The sequence below is a fragment of the Malurus melanocephalus genome, unplaced genomic scaffold (assembly GCF_030028575.1).
Source record: "Malurus melanocephalus ecotype Western Australia unplaced genomic scaffold, MMel_1.1 scaffold_163, whole genome shotgun sequence".
In the NCBI taxonomy this organism is placed as follows: Eukaryota; Metazoa; Chordata; class Aves; order Passeriformes; family Maluridae; genus Malurus; species Malurus melanocephalus.
The window spans coordinates 550012-572682 of record NW_026623395.1 but is presented as its reverse complement, the minus strand read 5'-3'; the positions used below and the strand labels follow the sequence as shown (position 1 = coordinate 572682).

At 35.0% G+C, this 22671-nt stretch overlaps 1 protein-coding gene across 1 annotated transcript in view; it reads left to right on the top strand.

Annotated features, from left to right (window-relative positions):
* Nucleotides 1-22671, top strand: part of WDR72 (WD repeat domain 72) — an 89158-nt gene that overhangs the window by 4999 nt on the left and 61488 nt on the right. The window contains exons 4-13 of the mRNA XM_057372060.1: nucleotides 1958-2132; nucleotides 2662-2738; nucleotides 4438-4557; nucleotides 5646-5791; nucleotides 6152-6248; nucleotides 8563-8704; nucleotides 8984-9229; nucleotides 9716-9936; nucleotides 10239-10434; nucleotides 21009-21214. Of these exons, the coding sequence (XP_057228043.1) occupies nucleotides 1958-2132; nucleotides 2662-2738; nucleotides 4438-4557; nucleotides 5646-5791; nucleotides 6152-6248; nucleotides 8563-8704; nucleotides 8984-9229; nucleotides 9716-9936; nucleotides 10239-10434; nucleotides 21009-21214 (1626 nt within the window). The remainder of the gene's footprint in view (nucleotides 1-1957; nucleotides 2133-2661; nucleotides 2739-4437; nucleotides 4558-5645; nucleotides 5792-6151; nucleotides 6249-8562; nucleotides 8705-8983; nucleotides 9230-9715; nucleotides 9937-10238; nucleotides 10435-21008; nucleotides 21215-22671) is intronic.

Below are 22671 nucleotides of genomic sequence, written 5' to 3'. Positions count from 1 at the left end.
GCTCAGAGTCTGTGTAAATTAAAATGCCGTTTTTCTTCCATGAGGAAGTCTAGGGTGGAACTAAGCCTCCAGATGATGGAAATCTGAGACTTCATGTAACTCCAAAGTACAGCCAATTTTGAATCCAAAATTTTCCAAGCTTCCAGAAGAAAATATTTTTCCTGACTCTGCTTTGTTTGATATGAGGAGTTCAAATACAGTTTTGAATTGTAAAGGGAAGAKGATAAAGCTTGGGTAAATTGCCAACAAAAAATTATGCAAGATTAACTTCTTAGTTAATCTACTTTTTTACATATATATGTGTATAAAAATATAAATGAAGTTTTTCTACACTTTTATTTGTGCATATTTTTAAAGCATATATGTTCGTTAAATTTATATAAATTTATATTCCCAAGCAAAACAATACTTAAGTTATAATTTATTAGAGGTGCAGTATGACCTGCTTTATTCTAATGCTTAATTAGATTTTAATATATGAAGTTACAGAGAAGTTCTGCAGGGAAGTAGGCAAATGGCCCAGCTGATTAGCTGAAAATCTGTACATTTTTTTGTGGAGATCGGAGGCAGATTATTCATTTTTACCAGTCAAGCWGGTGTAGCRAATATTTGTAGAAAATAGGGGCTTMATCTCTATTCAAAGTGAACTAAACCTAATTGTGGCTATTAAATATTTTTGTTTAGTAACTTGGGCAAGATAGCTAAAGGAAAACAAGACCATCTAACAGGAAAACTTCGTTAGGAAAAAGGTTTGATCCATGGGGAATGGTTGCTTGTGCTGTAGTTAATGTTTGGTTTTAATTGAACTACTAACCTATCAGCTGTAGTAGGTTTCTTTTGTTCAGTGTAGATGGTTTAGCTATGAATGGCAGATGTCAAGTAGTGCAAACTGAATATTTGCCATTTGAAATGAAATTTAACACCAGGGTCAACTCTTAAACATTTGTGCATCTTAACCAKTGTGGAATTTTCTCAGAGGAATAACTGACTTTAAAAATCCTCTATTTCAAGCCTGATTTAATGGTAAGAGTAATTGCAAATCCTAAGCATTTTTGCTTCTGTTTATTATCTGTAGTATTATTTATCCTATTTACAGTTATYTATGCTTCTTTTGTTTTCACACTTCAGTTAGTTAACTGAAAAACTAAGAATTATTATGTAAGCAAAATTGTACAGAAAATTTGTAAATGAGGTGCAAGTTTCYTTGGGTTGTCTGATTTTTTTCTCACTTCATGATTGTTCCCTTTATTTTAAGGTTAATATTTAAATGTAAATTCTATTTGAGGTGACTGCTTATCCATTTATAGGAATTTTGTACAATTACAGATAGATATGCAATGCAGATGTCCTTGCACATATAAAACTGCTGGCAAAATATAAATCCTCATAGTAACTCTGCACCACTGTCATCTCTGTTCCTATGCTTTGTCTTTCTTTTTTTTTCCTTTTGTTGTTGCTGAGAGTCTTCTGAATAGTGGGGCATTTAATGTCAGAATGAAGACCATTTCATGGACTAGAAATCTTTCCTAGAAATTAATCAGAAATTCATTATGAAAAAAAYTAATTATGAATATGCTGCACATTTACCTGATTTTTCCTTTCCATATAGCTCTTGATGACTGGAGCATTATCAAATGTTTGGAGTAGGGCCTTTCAGAGAAACAAGTCTCAAACTCCTTAGCAATTTATAGAGAAAATTAGCACATGGATTTCTTCCAAAATTTACAAAAATCTTTATATTTAGGAAGGGCAGATGCTGCTTTCGGTGTGAAGCACCTTACACTAAGCTGTGTGCCATGCTAGTGTCACTAGGATTATTGTGTATGGTTTCACATACGTCTTAGATTTTCTTAGTGATGGTACAAGTGTTGATTATGTTTTCACATGTTTAATGTGAAAAATCTGCATGCCATTTGTGTAGCTCTGTGTGCTGACTCTCTGCTTTCCACTTGGACAGTATTACCATTGCTCATTCCGAATGACAGGTGAAGGCTGGCTTCTTTGTTGTGGAGAATATCAAGATGTTCTTATTATTGATGCTAAAACTTTGGATGTTCTTCACACTTTATCATCATCTCAGTCTTCTGATTGGATAAATTGTATGTGTATTGTACACTCTGCAAGAATTCAAGGTATATGCTTTAAATATATTTATGTAGGCAAATTAAATTGCAATAAAATATTTCTGCATGGATAGTATGATCCACCTGATTTAATTTCCAATCATGTATCACAGAGCTGTTCTGTAGAAGATGTTAAAGTTTCATTGATAGCTCAAGAGGTGTTTTCAAGACACCTAATACTGGTCAGGTTTTATTTAATATGTTTTTTAGAGAAAAAACAACACCTTCTATACTGTCTGTAAGCAGCTAATTTCTTGGATTTAAGTATAAATTAGTTTTGTAATATCAGAGAAATTAAAGACAAAACACCACAGTTCTGTGCCTCCTGTTAATACATTATTCACTGTTTGCATACGTGTTTTATGTGTTATCATGTAAATGTATGTTTACCTGTAAATGTACATGTTTACCTATTTTTTGTGCAAAACTGCTGTTTCTTCTGAGCATTGTCCTGCAGAATCCATGTTTTAGCACAGCATATGTAGGTACTATTAGAACTTAGTTTCAAGCTGACTATSTCCCTGTTAACTTTCCACAGAAGACTCTTTGGTTGCAGTGTCTATAACTGGAGTTCTTAAAGTGTGGGACCTATCTTCTTCTCTGAATAGCATTCAGGTCAGTGATAACATGAATGTTCACAAGTGAAGGCTACATTGAAGCATAATATTAATAAAWTTTATTCTTCTGGGTGTGTATTAAATAAATTTTATTACTTCTGTTACAAAATTCTATGAACACATCTTTATAATATTGTTTAAAATTAGTTGGGCCATTGGACAGCTCTTGCCTTGACAGCTGTACTACATTTTGGCCAGGCTTCTTGCTTTTTAATATTTTAGGATGCTGAAGTTCCAATGCTATCCTGCTATCCTTTGCTATGCCCTTTAAACTCAAAGCTCTTCAATATTGGCCTTTGTATTCCCTCTTCACCCTTGTTACTCTCTTCAAAATGGTCCTTTAGACTTTGTGAAAAGCAGACTGAAGAAAACAATGCTGTCTTCATTTGGAAAAGACTCTTGCTGTGTCAAGTGTCCTATTTTTCTATYTTCAAGCTCACTTACTTTTTTTTATGTTAATATTCTCAGCAACTGTCACCAGACATGAACAAGTGTTAGAATTGGGATGCRACTATTGTGTTTAATTAAAACTCTAAAAGCTAGATTCACAAAGGGGCTTCAACAGTACAGTTAAGTTCTATGAGACAGAAATTGCAAAACATCAACACATGTGAACCTTGGTAGCTCTTYGCTGCCTGGCTGACAAACTGCAGGGCATGGGCAGCAATATTTGTTCATGGGGAGAGGCTGTCACGTTTGATACCATCCCGGTGGTTTTGATTTATCTGCTGTGTTTTGGGGTGGGTGTATCTTTTCAACATTGCTAGGCCAAACCCCACATCCATGTTGYAAAAATTCTGAGGACTCTAACAACTGATTACAGATGTCAGAGGAACATATSGTGTGGTGCAGTCTTTTTACTGCCTGGGGTCACCTTTTGTGAAGGGACTGCCACAGAGTTAGTAACCATCCAACTAATTTCTGAAGAACAGCATTTTAATAAATATTGTTGTATTTATTTGGAATTAGCTGAAGCTGCAAGATGCTGTAAGAAAATGGCTTTCAGATTTCTAGCCATGATTACGAGCATACATACCTCTTCTCTGAGAGGTTTTGAGATGCTTGGTATCTTTCAAAACAGAAAGCAACAGTTTTGAGTAATAATTAATAGATATAATTTCAATAGGATAATTTTGAGCATGATGACTTTAAAGTCTGATATTTACACAAAAAGTGTGAAAATATGTACATTGTTTTTAATAAACTGTACATTCAGCAATATAAAGCTAAGAAAAACAATCCCTTTTATATCAACTTTGAAGATATTAAGAGCAAACAAAACATCTCAGACTGCCCTGGTTGCAGCTAGCATGAGTGGAAAAGGACAATATTCATCAGCTTTTCCGAATCTGGTACTCTATAGGTTGTGGTAACTATTTTTTGACTGACGGATACTTAGCAGATAGTCATTACAGCAGATGTTTTTTATGGCCTGCCTTTAATCCTTCTGCGCATTCATTATAATTTCTTTAAGTGAGATCAAGGTCTGAGCCACACTGAATGTTTGCATTCTTCTGTTTACAAGTTAGTTGTGAACTCTGTTGTCTTTYTATGTCATTGTTAATTAAGAATTATATGCTGCTTTGAATTTTGAATGTCTCTTAACAGAAAGTTATTTTCAGTGGGTTGTCTCTATCCTAAAAACTCAGATATCTGAAACAAATTTTATAGCTTTTGTTTTCCTCTGTGCTGTAAAGGAGAGACAAAGTGTGTGCGAGAAGGAATCCAAATCTCTGGACTGTATAAATTGTCAAGCAGTAAGATTTTGTACTTACACGGAAAGGCTCCTTCTGGTTGTGTCTTCCATGTGCTGGCAGGTAGACTATTGAGCATTATACTTTCTTTTTAATTTTGTTAATTTTGTAAAGATAACATGATTTTTACACATAGATGCTTGTTTTTCTCCTTATGTTAAAGGGAGTGTTCACAAACTGTCAGACAATATTATGCCTGCAACACTTCTCAGCATACCTGTTTTAAAAGAGATAAAGCTTTTATTTTTTTGATTCATTTATTTCTGCTTTAGAAGTTTAACACTAAATTTGCTGGATAGAAGGGGGATTTAAATATTAGACAGTGTTAGAGCAGTAGATGCATTGTAGTCCCCTCCACAGTGCATTTGAAAGGGAGGCAAAGATTAAAAACCCTGTTTAACTGTGACAGAAATACTCACAGTTGGCAAGTCCTCYGTAACCAGGGACCTTTGCTTGTTGATAGAAGCCAGCAAAACTAAAGACCCCAGGCTACTTTTTTTTTTTTTTGGTAGCTGTAATAAAATAACTAAAATTTAAAATAAACTGGTAACAATTGTAGAGAATATAAAATATATTTAAACTGAAGTTTATTGTAAAAATTCTGTATTCTTCTTTGCCAGTGCTGCAAAAGTTCTCRTAGTCTAATCACTCAGGATTATTTTAATATGTATACCTGATTCAAACATTTCTGTGGGGACAGGAGTGGGTCAAAACATTTCACATACACCTGGGTCAGCGTTGAATTATATTGTGGGCTATCCTTGAGATGCCTTTTGGGCCACTTATATTCAGTACAAAAGCACTTCTGGAGAAATTTCATGTGTACAATAGATAGGCATTTCATGGAAAAATATCTGTAGCATGCATTGTTTTCTATTGATTTCTCTAATGAGACTTTAAGACTCTAATGCAACTTTTTGGTGTTTTATTTAGATTGTCAGTTTCTTCAGCTTTGAACCATATGGTTTGACTGTGACTTTGCAATAGTTTGTTAATATCAAAACATGTTTGACTTTAAAATAAGAAGTTCAGCTACAAAGAGTTGAACTCATGTTCTACTTGCCCATAATAGAACATTTGTCCAAACCCAGTTTAGATTAAAACGAATTTGCCAATAATATTTGTTGATTTTTTTTTTTTTCTGAACTTAGGTCTATGATTATTGTGATTTCTCVTTGCTTTGTACTGAGTTCTGTAAGAGTGGTCAGTGCTTTGCTGGTGGAGAGGTGCTGGCAGCTTACAGACTTATCATCTGGACAGAAGATGGACACAGTTACATCTACCAGCTGCTAAACAGGTGGGCTCAGATGGGAAATTCACACAAAAAGTTCAGGTACGAGATGAACTTTGGGAGGGTTACTATGGAAAATCTCTGCATGTTGCAAATGATCAAAAACCAGAACAAAACCACTTTGGCACTCAAAGATTTAGCCTGAGTTTGACAGCCCTCAGTCTTTGTTTGACACAGCAGGGGACATAGGAATAAGATTAGCCATGTAGAACTTGGGCAGCTGGTGCTGTGATTTCAAAAAGTCTCTTGTAATTACTTATTTGGTTACTTTTAATTGAACTTGTGAATCTTGGATGTTACTGTTCTGCTTTCTTAAAAAGTGACTTTCTAATGCTTCTATTTTTAATTTTTGTTTTAATTATGTAGTGGCCTTTCTAAAAGTATGTACCCTGCTGATGGGAAGGTGCTAAAAGAAACAGTTTATCCTCATTTACTCAGCTTTACTGCTATGAAGGAAAATAAGGTAAATTCATAAGGATTTGTAAGTTTGTCCGTCTGCAATTACCTGAATAATCCCCCCAAAAATGATGAATTCGTCAGCAGATTTAATTGCCTCATGAAAATAAGGAGTAACATGTATTCATTTTAAAAAGCTACTTACAAACTTGAATATGATCATAGCATATTTTGTCTTTGGCTATATTTAGGTTTTTTTTTTTCCACAGAGGAAAAAACGCCTTTATTTTCAATTCTAGATAGACTAGTTCTTGAAGTGGTTGGTGTTTCTTTTTTCTAATTTTATCAAAAAKAAAAATATTTTTCTGACATAAAGGTTATGAAAATCTAAATTTTTTTTTAGAAGCTTTTACTTTCAAATCTGTAAAAAAAAAAAAAACAAATTAAGCAAGTTACTTTGTTCTTGTTTTATTAAAAAATCTATACATGTTTTACTGTTACTACATAAATATTTTGCTACCCCTGTGTATTCACCCTAAATTGAAGGGCTCTGAATCTGTGGCATTTTATCCAGAATAATATTGGCTTGAGCCATCAGAGGCATAATCACAKGCAGAACTTTCTTGCACTGTGAGCAGACTGATGTACCCACAGTGCATAAAATTAGACACATGTGACTCTCTTCAGAACCGTGGCCTTGGCTTGAAGAAAAGAGGAAGCTGAAAAAGWAGGTGATCTTTATAATTTTGTTTGAGAATTCATGTTTACCAGAGCATATCACACCAATTTCAAATTCAGAAGTTACTGTGTAGGCAAGTATCTCAAATGGACTCAGCTGTGTTGGAAAATCTACATCTYCCCTCACTCTTTGTATAGTGCTTTGTGTGACCACAAATAAATAAATAAGGAAACTCAGTTGATTTAAAAAGTAGAAAATTCCTTGTAATTAGGAAGCTGGGGAATGGAGGGCAGGAAAGATATGTGGTAGGACTTTTTACTTTGACAAAAAATGAACCAAAACAAATAGAACAGGTTATTCTGTGTAGCTTCAGTTCTGGGTTTTTTGCTAAATCTGATTGCTATGCGTTTTATGAAATGATAATTGCTGGAAGATGTGGATTTAATTCTTGTCTGAAATTGCATTATTTTGAGTGTTTGTGTGACAGCTCAAGCAGGTTAGGAGTTTTATGGAGATATACAAAAGAAGTATGTTTTTGTTTGTACTTGACTAGAAATGCTGTTAAACATATACTTGTGTGAAGTTTTCTAGTGTTCTTTTTGTKGACAAATGTAGGCCCTTAGAAAGCATGTTTGTTGCATAAACCTGTGAAACCTGACAGATTTAATTTTCAATTGAAGGGAAATAGCATAAGCCATTCAGCTTTTTCCCAATTGCTATGATCTAAAATCAGACAGGATAACTGCTGAAGGATGCCAAAAGGTCARGAAAGGTGAGGGAAAAGAAATAGCCAAAACACATGGCTTAGCAAATAATAGGGTTACAGTATAAAAGTAATATATGCTTCCCCCCAAATATGTGCCTTTTAAAGAATCATGTCCTGCTCTTTTTTGCTATTTCTGTTTTAATATTAACCTTACTGTCTGCATAATTTTCATAGCAGATTTGTGAGACAACCAAATTGTCTGTGTGGTGATCTATTTTGAACTCCATTTTGAGACTATAAACTGAACCATTTTACAGGGCAGTTAACTAATTTTGCAACGGACTCCCAAATTTCAGTCTTGTAATTAAAGCTATCCAACATACAAGGTATTTGCAGAGGGTGATAAGGTTTCTCCTGAGCCTCCTTTTTTCCACAGTAAACAACCCTGGCTCCCCTCAGCTGCTCCTCATCAGAATTGTGCTCCAGACCCTTCAGCAGCTTCATTGCTCTTTGGACATGCTCCAACACCTCATGACTGAATGATGGTGTTATTTACCTGTGTAAAAACATAATTCTTACCTTTCTTTATTTGTAGTGATGCTATGATGACTGAAGCTTTACTGAATTTGTTTTGATGCAAAGATTATCAATATTTCACTGCATTGTTTTTTCAGTGTGACCTTGCTGCTTATGCTGGTGATACTATTGACAGATTCTGTGTTTAGAAACAGTAAACCTGGGGAGACCTCCCAGACCACTTTTCCATTTGGGATGTAGGTTTAGCCAAGGTTACTTGCCAAGCAGAGGTGATCTTCGAGAGGCCTCTACCACGTGGGGTAGACTTTGTCTCACAGGATTTAGTGGCAGATGAGGAATCAACTATGGTTTGTTTTATATTTTTGTAGCTTKTAATGAAAAAAGCCTTCAAGTTACAATTAATTATTCTTTTATTAGTTGTTTTCTTTCAGAACATTGATTTACTGTTCTTTTTCACAGAGTCTTCCTTTTGTCATGAGCTTCATGAATGAAAGAAAGGAGCCTTTCTACAAAGTTCTTTTTTCTGGTGAAGCTTCAGGACGGATCACTTTGTGGCATGTTCCTGATGTCCCTGTGTCAACATTTGATGGTTCTCCCAAAGGTTTGGGACTTTTGGCACCTTGCTGCCTTCTTTTTCGTTATGTCTTGGGGTCAATTTTCATGAAAAACTTTCGACACTAAAAAGTGGTGCTCATTTTTTCATTGTGTGATAATTGCCTGTAGGTACAAGGAGTAGCAACTGTTGATTTTCCATCCCTAGACTGCAGAAAGAATAAGTTAAGGGAAGTGATCAAGAGATGAAAATGTGKTTTTTGTTTAGTTTGACATTTTATATTTTGTTTTGCATAAACAAAAAATCATCTCTTGTCCAACCCTCTAGAGATCCCAATTACAGCTATGTGGACTCTTCAGGATCATTTTGATAAACATCATTCCATGTCAGAGGGCATTATTGATCAGCTTTGTGGATCTGAAGATGGATTTGGAAGTGCAGTTGTCAGTTCCTCTGTGTACATACCTGATCTTGACAAGCTTGTGTGTGGATGTGAAAATGGGAAAATTTTTATAACAGTAGGTTTAAAAACTGCAAGAGCAAGACTTTTAGAAAAAATATCCTTGCTTAGAGGTAAGTTTTAACAATTTATTCAGATTATCTCAGTCAAGCACAGAAGACTTCATGTTTCTAGCRTCCCTTCCAGTGATCCCTGTAAAAGTTCTCTGAAAAATAGATCTTTCTCCTGCAGCTGATCTATCAGATCACAGCTTAGTGCTGCCAAGGTACTTTCTAGTATTAGGAATCTGGGAATGGCTGTGGCATGGGATATCACCGAGAAGTGAGATATGTGGCACGTCACAATATTGGCAGATTTTGTTTTGCTCTCTAAAAAGATCRTTCCACTGAAGGGAGCCATAAAGGGTTCATCTCAGTAGATGAAGCTCAGAGTGCAGACCTTTGTTCTCCCTTTTGGGAACAGTTCCAAAATTATTTCATCCCATGTAAAGKTTGGTTGTATTTAGTCTTTTGTATTTTCTGACTCTTAGGAAATGTACTGTAAAATATGGAACTCCTATTTTAAAGAGCAGAAATAATTTATGTATCATCTTGTCTCAGATAATCTACCTTATACGGTTCTGAATGGTCACAGTAGCAGAGTTACTTGCTTACTTTATCCACATGACAAATCAGTAAGATTTGATCCAAGCTGGCTGTTATCAGGGGGCCAGGATTCTGTTGTGATCTGCTGGGATATATTTACTGGAGACATTCTACACCAATTTAATCTTCAGTCTGGTCCAGTGACAGAGCTCTTGCGATCCCCAGAACACTACAGAGTAAGTAGAAGCATAATAAATGATGTCTCAAAAGAGAAATTATCTGTATATACCCATCTGTGTGTGTATACTGAGAACTGTGAATACTGAGAAACCAAAGATRATTGTGTGCTGTCCTGTCAGATGAGTTGTATAGCCAACCTCTTGAAAACAAGTTGAAGATGTTGGCTGAAATAARATATAATTTTGTAAAATGAGTTGTGTTCTGGGAAAGTAATCACTGGACTACTTTTACTAGACCTGTTAAAATGATGTGGTTCTGAATGCGGTTAGTGTTGAAACTGGAGTTCTCTGTTTTGCAGTTAAAAGACCAGAGTATTGTTTGCTGTGTATGCAGTGACCACTCAGTAGCAATTCTACACCTTCACAAGAGACTATGTCTCTTACATGCCAGAAAGCATCTGTTTCCTGTGAAGAAGATAAAATTTGACCCTGTTGAGGATGTGCTAATTGTTGGATGTGAAGACAATTCAGTTTATATTTGGGAAACTGAAACAGGTAATAACAGAGAGGGATGCTCTGTTCACTTTCCTCAAGGTTTCTCTGTCACCTGGTGTTACACAAGCATAATTTATAGATGACAAAACCAGAAATATTAACACATTGATTGTATTTATTGGAGAGTTCCAATGTTTGTATAAACAAGAAAGAAAGAAAATTTTCTTATGGTTCAAGGAAAGGTACTAGTAAAATAGAATAGCTTAAGTCAGAGGCTGACAATCAGAAGTTTAGCTGACATGGCAATGAAATGAGTAGAATATTCCTGGGACCTATAATTAAAAATTAAGATTATTTGAAAGACTGATGTTTTCAGTCTAAACAGTCCCCAGTTTGAGCACAAAGTTACGCTTTCTTTGAAAAATCCATAATCTGAGATTTTTTATTTTTTTTTTTTTTGTAATGAGTTAGTAGTGGAAGATAATTGCARAGCTCACAACTGTGTAGTCAACTTAAAATGAAAGCTGAGTGTTTTCAGATTAAACTGTAGATTCCCAGGTGATTTGACATGTAAGTCTGTGCTAGTTTGAAAGCAAACCAGCAGAAGAATTAACCTCCCACAAATACGTTGTAAGAGATTCCAAGTYAGAACTACAATTTAATAGGGAAACTAAAATAAAGGCAATAGTACAGAAACACTGGCCTAAACTGACAAAGTGAGAATACAACCTGAAAACCCTGTTGGTCAGGGTTTTGGCAGCAGTTTGCTTAAGACAAAACAGAAAAAAATCAGTGTATTTGAACTGTCTCTCCTTTATTATAAGAACGTTGTCTATTTCAACATTAAAGAGGACTAAAATTGATGCCACTGCACATGTGTATTACATATTCAGAAAGTATACAGATGGTTAAAAGTGTGTATCTTGTGTTACAAATATCATGGAAGAGTGAGTGCCACAATCACTGCTTTGTTAAGAATRGCTAGTACACAAGAAAATATGCTGTTATTTGCTATACAGGAGCAATTAACAATCTTTTTTCCACTGTTATGCATTGGTGACTAAAAGGTGCCATCATGGGACAATACCTGAGAAAGCCTAGTAGGATATACTGTAGTTGCTTTGATGTTGAATTATATCTGTATTGCAGGAGAACACAAGAGGTCATGGCGTTGATCCTTGAAAATGGCCTGACCTAGATCAAGAGCTGTGTAGATACTTCAGTGGCACTCAGGCAGGCAAAGCATTGTTCAGTCGTACGACAGGGATGTACATGGCATCACTGRGGAACCTCTGCAGGAACACAGCACCTTTCATGATTTCATCTGTTGACAAATGAATGGGCAGCCACACAGAGTACCACTTGCCTGCACATTTTACCTCTGGTCATGTTCCCCGACTCAGTTAAATATTAAGGATAAAATCTAAGTGGAAGTCTTATGCTTGGATTCCATTATGGAAAGGGACAATAAGATAGCTTTTTGTTGAAGTTAAAAAGTGTTTATGTTTCTTCTGGCTATGCAGTCAGCCTCATGACTGAGGCTTTGCCCCTAAGTTAAAGTCAGTGGAGTATTGTATCACTCATATATCACTGTTTGCAGTTAAAAAACGRAATCTGAACAGTGTTCCTGGGCAAAAATTAATATATGACCGGGAAATCAGCCAATCTGTTTATAATTTCAGGCTGTGGATTAAGAAATTTCTATGAATATTTCAATATTTACACTGTTGTAGAGTCAGCAATAATTTTGTTGAATTTGACGGRTGATTTTAGAAAAGTTTAGAGGTCTAGTACCACTTTAAAACTGTTCTTCTATCAGGTAATTAATAGGATGATCCCTAAAGCAGATGGAAGATTTCATTATGTATAACAGTTTGTTGTTCAGTTTCTTGTGACAGAGGTTGACACACTTGTACAAAAAGCATTTCAAAGGACTTTAAAAATGCTTGTGTCAACAGGCTTTTATAATCAGTTTATGTGGCAGAAAAAACATTGTGTCCTAGATTAAAATCTAAGTCAGTACTACTTCATGTRCAACTTGCTGTACTCTATTTTCATGAGTTTGCCATAGATAAACTTATTTGACATGGTCACTAGAAAGTTTTCTGAGTACAATAGTCTGTGTATATTCTAAAGAGATAGGATTTCCACATAGTTTATGCTGAAGTGTTAAATAGCCGGAGTAAAGTTAACTTCATGTGTAATTTAAGTCTGTATCTCTTCTCCAGACTACAATGCAAGTCTAAAAAGGCAGGTGAAAAAAAGGCAACAATAATTGCCTGCTGCTCTTACAGGTTGAGAATAAGATMAATTTAATTACATTTTTTTATTCCCTTGATTTACACAGCAAAGTAAAATTATTCTAAGTTTAAATGTTGATATTGCACCTGCATGTGGGTAGTGATATAGAAAACAATATGGAAGCTATGAAATAATATCTGTGTAGTTTAATGTGTTTTGCCTAAATTTTAATATATGGATACAGCAACTTTCCATTACAGAGGAATATCTTTCCATGACAATGATTATTGATCTAATCATACATTTGGAATATTAATATAGTATGTGTACAGGATATGCTCCAAAGTTATGGGTGCTGGAAGACGAATATGAAAATCAATAACAAATTTTATTCTAATTAATGTGCAGAATATTTCTTCCAATAGCCAACACTTGAAATCCACTTCARTAAGGAAATTAGCTGTTATCTGTATTGCTTTTACATTTTCCTAACCACTTGGTATCTTTTCCTTTTTACAAAGATAAATACCAGTACAATGAAATATAGTAATAAAAGGATCAAAGGATTTTTCCTTGCTGTGTAGAGCATATGGCAACATGTCTACCAAGCCACCTTTATGTCTAACAAGTATTAAAAGTGAGGAATGAATGGGTAGACTTCAAATAGCAAACCTCTTTGCTCGGAGTTAATAATCTTCAYTTTTCAGAGATCAATTGTTTTTCAATTAGTACTAGTTTAATATGAATTTATTCCTTGAAGTTCATAATACTTGCAGAATAAATCTAATCTATCTAATATGTTCTTGTTATTTTCTTTTGCCTTGCAACTCTTGGTCTGTTTTATTGTTTTATTATATGTTTAATTTGAATTTAATGGTAGGATAGCATTGCTTAAAAGAAGTTCAATTTATCGTTCAGTTATTGTGCTACATACTTATCTTTACACTGGCTACATTGTGTTTTTTCCATACTGTCCCAGTGAATGCAAATTTTCAGAACTATCTTACATGCTGCTAGCTCCAACATGGAAAAAAAAAATTGAAAGATATGCTTAAAGAGTATTTTTATGGGGTTAGATGTCCTGAATAATTGAAACTAACGCTATGCTTCCAATCCTTACTAGAAGAGGTTAAAATTATCACTAAATAATAGACAATTACTAAAGAAATATCTATATAATACTTTCTATCCACACTRCATATTGTTTTCCCTATTTGAACTCTCTCTGAATCCGTTTCTGAATAGAATACCTTGTATTTTGGCTTGTTGATTATCACAGTATCTGAGTGCTTAGTAACAATAGTTCTGCCGTTTGCTTTTTAAGTGCAGAAGCATTATAGTTGTCTTGGCTTCTGACTTCTGCATCTAAACAAAGAAGAAATCCTAAGAAAGGCAGTGTTTTCTATGGAATTATTCTTAGAACACTTCAGGTGTTACGTAATTTTAAACCCCCCATGTTTTGATGGATAGAGTATACCAGAGATTTGTGTAGAAGTACCCTCTACATCAATTCAGGGATTTTCTTTGCAATTACCTCCTTTTTTTAAAAATGTAGCATCAGGGTGATACTTGTGTTTGTCTTGGGTTTTTAAGTGGAGGTCAGTGAAAGACTGGCTTCCATTCACTGTAATAAGACCAATACTCATCATCTGGGATGGTCTGGCACTTGTCTTGGTTGAGGAAGCAGGAAAAACAATGGTGCTTCACGTAACACYGTCACTGTGGTCAGAACAAGGCACCAGCATTGGTGGTGTAGTTTACAGTAGTTCAATATTCACTTTTGAGTCCATACATTAGGGCATGAAGTTTTTCTGGAACACCTATGTGTTTCATGACTTTAACAAGAATGATAAATGGCATGAGACACTCCTGCTGAGAAAGAAAAAAATCACACCACCTTAAGATAGCTGTCAAGTATAGAAAATTTTACCTCAAGCATTTAAAAGCTACACAAGTTTCAATAAAATAAACCAGGCTTTTAATGAGATTGGCAGCTGTCATAAAATATGCTGTGTCTAACRTTAGTCAAATCCATCTGTATGATCATAAAATAAATCTTTATGAAAAATAGAGCATAGTTCAGAATATTCTGAAAGTATTTCTTGTTGTGTTAATGCTACATCGATAAATTTAAATATTGCATAAACCCTCTGCATGCTTGCCATGGAGAAAATGAAGTTACTCTGCAGACAGTGATATTATGGATCAAGCCTTAGATAATATTGATGGTCAAACATGCTGGAAGATTTTCAAACATTGTTTAAAGATAATTTTTATGTAGYTATAAATGTTCCAATATTTTTATAATTGATGCCAACAATGAGTCTTCTAAACCTGTGGTATCACAAGTTGAGGGATTTGTTGGGGGAGAAGTTTGGGTTGGTTTGATTAACATTTTTTTTAAGTAGATCTTCATTTACTGTGTCTGACAATTTTTCTCATCTCATAGAGAAATTAGGGATTAAACTGTTTGAAAGCTATGGCTTGGATTTCATTAAGTGACTGAGAAAAGAAGTTGAGTRTTTTTAAGGAAACTTAGTACTCTATAAAAGTAAATTTGGTCATTTACTAAGATTTATGCTTAGGTAATTGTAGAACCAACAATCATTACACTCTTGTGACCTTCTTGCCCTTGTAAAATKTAGTGATTTACAGTATCTTGATATCTTTATAATTTTCCCCGTCTTTCTACTGTTCTCTTTTTCTCTTCAGGTTATTGGTCAGAATTAGGTCTTAGTGGGTGAATGTGGCCTAACTGATAAATCCTGTGGTTGTTTTTCCTTTCCTGGAGGCCATGGTATAGGGTCCAAGTCATAATGGTTACTATCTTCTTGTTTCTTTTTTAATGAAGTTTGCATAGCTTAAAGACCTGCCAGTCTCCAAATAAGATGTAACCATGAAAATGTATCTTTTGTGGATCTTAGCATTTGGGTTTGGGGTTTGTTTTAATTTGTCAGTCTTAAGTTAAAACTTAACTAATRTTTTGCCTCTTCTTTTTTATTGCATCTTTTATATGTGTAAGCCTCAGGTCAGTCTGTAGCTTGTACTTGAATATTTCATAGCTCTGTAAATTTAAGTCATCATTCAGTAAATACTTATTGATGTAGAATAATAAAAGGTAGTGGAGCTTGGGAAAGTCTGTCTCAGGGTAAAAAAAAGCAGTGTCATCTTTYGCCCAGTTTGCAGAAGCTGAGGATATCAGACTCTTGTCTTGTATGTCTTACATAAAGATATATGAGAGTTAATATCTTTATATTCATATGTATGCATACACATATGTACATTATGTATGCTTGGTGAAACACGTATGGAATTTAGCTATATGTATCTGGTCCCAATTGATAATTGAGCTTCATTCTCATTAATAAAGAAATAAGATTACACACATATACATATGTATATTAATGAAAGAAATGTAAATGAGAACTGATTGGTATGATCAGTGCAGATCAGAAGAGAGCAGGCCAGGGAGGGGTTTCATTCCAGACACTAAGGGACTAAATCTCATTCCTTGTTTCAGATTGTGATGGAGTAGACAAACTATTCGCATATCTTCGAAGTTTAGAGCTGGCAACTGTTCAGCCCAGTTTAGCACATTTACTGTGTCTTAGCAATTCATGTTACAGGATTATTGTCCTTTACTGATTGAAATAGTTTAGATGGAGACAGGGAGGGAACCAGGGGAGTTTCCATKTCCTTAATTTCAGGGTCTTATGCTTGCATCAGAAATCATGAGGTAAGAACTAGCTGCATTGCTCTTTTTGTCTACATATGTAAACTAAGAGTATAAATTAGATTTCTGTAGTTTTCTTCGTGTTGTTCTTCATTGCTTTCTTCAGCTGAAGAATATTGACAGTAGTTTTCTAATGCTCTTCTGAAAGTGTGTATKCTGAAGAATGTCAATAACACACAGAGTTGGATGTGACAGAAATCTTCCAAATGCAAAAATCAGTAAGGAGGGTCTGCAAAGACATTTTTCATGCTCCTGCATAGAGTYACAGGGCACCTCTATTGTTTGTCTCTTGCTATAAGTGAAATACCTTTTAAAATAATACTAGATTATTTTAATAGCCTGAATTTTGTGCAATATATCCCATTTCTATTTGTTAGCTGGCATTTACATGTGTTTTGATATTGGTTGGAATATATATTCTTAATGCAATGTTTGTTCYATCTGTTTTGGGCCAATTGATACTGGAGTGGTATCACTGGTGAWAAGGAGACRTTTTTCAMRCAAAGTGCTTGTCAGCTGTCKTGGAGCAAKATTGTAGAATTGTAAAATTCAAGCATTTTTTAGCAAGGAATATAGAATTTCTGTATKCTTTACCAGCATAGGAGAAAAGGTGTGAAAAGGTTTTTTTCTGGTGAAATAGGTAGTTATGGAAAGGAATATCTTAACAGAAAATAAACCATTTAATGTTACAGWTGGTACTTGTTTTGAAGGGTGAATTTTCTGTTTTGACTACTAGTAAAGAGAAGGATTTGTTCTCGACCACATGCTGTTTTTAAATAAAATCAACTCAGAAATAATTTCTCATTCACAGAGCACAGTTATGCTGTAAGAGTCAGCTGAGTTACTAGGTCACAACAGCACTGTAATATTGAGGATTTTYGATACTTCAGCTGTGACAGCTAACAGAAAGCACTGGAGCCTGATGATATGACAGGTCATGTGATGGCAGCGAAATGCCTCGTCTTGAGGCAGGAAAATATGCGTGACCTCTCCAGTAAAAATGCATCATTCAGTCCAAGCAGAACCCAGAGAACTGTGTGGACAGCACTAACACCAAGAGACACAATTTGTAGTACTTGGTCCACAGGAAGAATAAGATGTTGTAACAGTCTCTAGCCAGTCACATCTGGTGGTCCAGAGCTGCCCAGGAGAGTGAAATACTCCACTCTTGTCTGTTCCTGAGACTTGGTTGCCATGGTCACAGCTTTAGAGAGATAAAGTCTTTCTTTTCCTGTATTTTGTATGTATAGTAGGGGGTCATAGCAGTGGTATTGCCGCTGTGTAGACACCCCTGTCCTTTCCTGTTCATCCACTGTTATTTTATGCTCCTTAATCAAAATCTTTTGGGCTTACTTGTGTTAAAAATACTTCAGGTTTGAGAGTGGATTTTATTTCTGTCCTCTTTCCTGTACTSTCATGTACAGGCTTTGTTATTTCTGCTCTTTATTTTTATTTTCCCTTAAAATCAGGGACAGACATATTACTAACAAATAACTGTTTCTGCATAATAACCACCCCACCCCAGTATTATTTTGACTATTTGCAGTGGTCAGAAAGTCTTTGTCATAAATATATGGGTTTCTAAGTCCTTTCCCCTTGTCCTCCCTGTCTGTTTCTCTGAAGGATGTATTCAGGCATCACAGAATACAGGTCTCTTTCTTTATTTTATCTCTATCAACTCCTTGTTCTGTAAATGAGTATTTTGAGCCCTTCAGAAGAGGGAAGTTAATCTATAATATAAATGCTTTGTATTACTTTCATGCTCACACATTTTCCTATGTGGCGCTTTGGGCCATTTTATTGCAGTTCCAGCTGTACACACAAACCTGTACATATAGATGCCCAGATGAAGAGAACATGGCTGGGTAGTATATGCAAGAAGGGGYGGGATTTTTTCATGAAAATAGCCATTTTCTGGAAGGTGCTACTTAAAAATGATTTGAGATAGCTGTTATAAATGATATATAAATGTTTAAAGATGTAACTGAAGTTTTTCAAATTTATTTTATGGTGTCATTATGTACTGTTGGTAAGAAACTAAGCTCGTTGTCCAGGGCCTTTGCTATTCAATGTTCCATGCTCCTTTAGGTGAGAAGCCAAGTCCTGTTTCTTGCATAGTGTGAGCCCAGAAAGGATTTTTTCATAAGATGTTAATTTTCTCTTCTCCAAGCTACTCAAAAAATTCTATGCTTGCAATGGCATTTTCCTGACACACTTAGAGAAGAGCTTGTTAGTAGCAGAAGTTTTCAGTAACCTGACAACTGCTTTGGTGAYTTCTCACTTTGCAGCTGTTAAATCTGTAATATATAGAAGCAGATCTGTCATCTGTTTAAAATAAGAGGGGATTGTGTGTATTAAATATGCAAAAGATAAATTCACTTTCACATACATTGAGAATACCATATATACCATTCAGGCCATTGCCTTCAAAGATTAAWTTCTGCTGTCATATTTTCTGTGCCTTTTATCACTTACATTTTCTGAATGAAATGAAAGGAATTTTTTTCTTCAACCAAAGTTGAAAAATTGGCTCTCCAGCTGTTGCCAGAGAAAAGCTCTGATACATGGCAAATAAACCAAGTCTGTAGTATGATAGYCTTATCTAAATTATTTTCTATTATACATCCACTAGATTATCCCACAGAATGGTCTGACTCTGAGGGATGACTGGTGGTGAGGCACTGCTATGGATCTGGAGCTAACAAGATGTGTTTGGAAATTCTGTCCAATACCCAAGATTATGCATAATCTTGGTCTGAAATTTAGTACYGTGCCCCCAAAAGTCTTGGATTTATTAAAAATTTATTCTAGTTTTTCCTCAAAAGGAACATKATACCTGATAATTTCACAGGGATATTATGGTAGTCTTGAGGATTCCAGCAGTGAATTGCAGTGATGAAAGTGTTACAGAAAACAAGGTTGGATATATGTGTGTATACATCCATACAATATCCRTTGTGTAGTGGACTTGCCACAGAAGGTGGTAGAGAAAACCTTGTCCCCTCCGTTTAACAGTAGGAAGAACAATGATTTCTTTGGTGAATTTTGTTCTGAATAATCCAGATATTTCTGTGGGGAAACAARGCATGATTACATCTTGAAAGGCTACTTGATGTGTATGAAGAGGCCAAAATAATAAAAGCCAAACTTCTTTACTTTGCAAATGATATAGTACTTTTAAGAATGTATTTGCTCATGTCCTGTGTCAACTGTCGAATCATCCCTTGTAGGCATCTATAAACATAGTTTTTGTATTCTTGAAATACTGAAATGGGTCATGTTGGACACTTTGCAGACAGTCTAACTGTGAAGACCTTTTGGGCTGCTTACTTTCTTTCCAGTTACCATCCTGTTCTGTAATGCTTCCTCACACTGACTGCAAGTGCTGGAGGGAAATTAAGCAAATGGCAMATTAAAAACAATTGGGGCTGATTCTTATTTCTTTTAGTGTAATATTACAATAATCTTGGTATTCAACTGATTTTTATAGGGAACAAAGAATCAGTTGCCCTATTCTGCTCTGAAATCAAAGATGTCATATGAGTAGGAGAGGTGATACTGTAGTGATCAGAAATGGATGAGTTTGAGAGAAATAATTTCAGATAAAGAGATTTTATACACACATATCCACACAAACACTTATTGTACGAGATCCCTCAATCCCAGTCCAATATTTTTAGCAGGTGTTACTGATAGAACTTCAATGTTACACATTTTTTCTTGTAGCAGTGAAAGGGAAAATTCATGTTATATTACTTGAGGGTGGAAAGAATTCAAACTTAAAGGAAAAACATTTCATGTTATAGCTGATATTTAATACTTGAAAAATCCTTCAGATGTATKTTATCTCTGATATTTATAGGAAACATGGTATTTCAGCAATTTCTTTTAATTCCTATAGGAAATATGTAGTATATAATAGTAGCTCATTTCAAATACATTTAAGCTCAGTTTAGATACCTTTAATGTTAGTTATAATTAAAATGCTATAACTAAAGTTATTACTAAATGTAGTTTTCACTAAAATAACTGGGTATAACACCTAGAGGACCTATATTCCAGTGAGCCACACAATGAGAGTCTCTGAAACATCACATTCATGTCCCTGAGGACTAAGCTACATGTATATYCATGGATAAGCCATCTTTATGTCTGACAATTTTTAGGAATGGAATGAAAAATTTTGAGCTTTCTCTTGCTATATGTAACCCAGAACACTAGAGGACAGCACTAAAATATTACATAAATGTGTTGTTGTTTACACTGTTAATGATATAGATGAGCTGGGAGGGCTTTGTGAGGTGAAAACAAATGACTGTTTTGAACAGTTAGGGCAGGTGATATTTTTGTGAATATCCTTGATTCCCTTTGAAAACTACATCTCATTCCACATGGATAAAATATCTGGAGTTGCTTGTGGTCTGAAACTAAGTTATTTGTTGCAGTTATTTCTTTAGAAGTTAAGCTTTTTTTAAAATAGCAGTAGTGTAGAATACTTCTTTTAATTTTTTTTTTTAATTAAAGAGTTATTTGCCTCATCTGTTAATATTTCGTAAATTATTTGCTCACATGAAGTGTATTATGTTAATACTCTTATACTTGCAGAGATGTAATAGTATRGCTCCTTGAAAAAGTTACAGCTTCTGTTGTGTTTCTCTAGGCACACTGGAACGGTATGAAACAGGTGAAACAGCCAGAGCAATTCTCTCTGCCATTGAAGATTCAGAGTATTTAGTGGCAGATGCTTTACTTCCTGTATCTCAAGAATCAAAACGAAGCAAGAATTCCAGAGACAAACACTCCAGCTCATATAAGCATGGCACAGGCCCTTATCATCTTGCTCATACAGAAAAATCTTCAGATAAGGTAAGAGAAAAGTAGAGCATTTTTCAAGTACAATGGGTTGTGATCCAAATTCTTTAYCGTTTCACACATTGATGTGTAAGTGGGATGGTGGCTTGGTTTTAAGTTTATAAAGGCTTCTTCTGGCTGGCTCAGTTTTTATGCCTTCATCCCATTTCATAAACAAATGGGGAAAATAGGCAGAAGGCTTTGTGCAAGGTGATCAGGAGCATTTTCTCAGCCTTATCACCCGTAGTTAGACCCTGTTTCCTTGTGCGTCTAGCTTGTGACTGCACCTGTTACTACCCTCAGAACTATTGAAGACACACTAGTTCAAATGTGTATGTCTTGAGAACAAGCATGCATGATCCAATGCTATTGGTCTTTCTCTTACTGATTTTCCATGAGACCAAGATTCCTCTTAGTGACTCAGTGATAGTTTTTATGGGTGTGTGTTTGCTGTTACCATCATCACAGAGTAGGCTGCAAGTGCCTTATGTTTTTATTAGTGTGGTTAAATTTGGCACCTTCTTGGCTAAAAAGAGCATGGTAATATTCTTGTGAGGCACCAGGCTACAAACAAGTATGACAGTCTTCAGGAAAGGTTGGGCCATGGAGGGGTTTGTATTTAGCTTTACCTGAGAATACTTTTATTACAGAAATCATTGAACCAAGTAATTGTGACTGGAGAAGAACTTATGCATATCACTTTTCTATGAGTAAAAGAAGGAAACAATATGCTTAAAGTAGTGTTAATATGCTGTTAAAAACTGAGAAAATTAACACAGAGCCAGCAAATCACAAGAAGTRAGGTTGAAAATAGGATTATCACTCTATTTTCTTGTGGCCTAGATATATCTATTCTTTTATGAGTTATTTGTAGATACTTAAAAAGCCTGTATTTGCTAATTGTAAAACTGTTTATTAAAACTGTCTCTAATTTGATATAATCTCAAATTCAATGAGATGGGTATTGCCTTTTYCATGCAGGAAAATAATGGTACAAACCTATTGTCTTAAACTCATTTGTGCATCAGGAGGTAATAGATTCACTGAACTCTTGGTAAGAGTGTATCTTAAGAATTGGGCTTTCCTGTTGTTGTTTAGTCTGGTTTACCCCTTTTTAATTAATGGGTTTTGGGAATTCTGTTATCTGCAATAAACAGAGGAAGTCATGTCTGCTGTTTAACCCTCAATGTACGTAGAAAGTATTCTACCACAAGTATTGAGAAAGAAAAATGTTTTCCCTTAACTCACACATGGAAACAGCCTTCAGAAAGATCTCTGGCTTTTTTTCTGGCTTTATTAATTATAGGAAATGAAGTACCAGGTATTTCAAAGCTGTCTGATAAAGTTCAGCTTGTTCCAAGACCTCACTCTTAGAATTTTATAGTCTTATCTTCATTGTATCTTTAAATTTACACATCACATTGCGTTTATAATGATTGTAGTTTAACTCTTAATATTTTTCTTTGACCTTT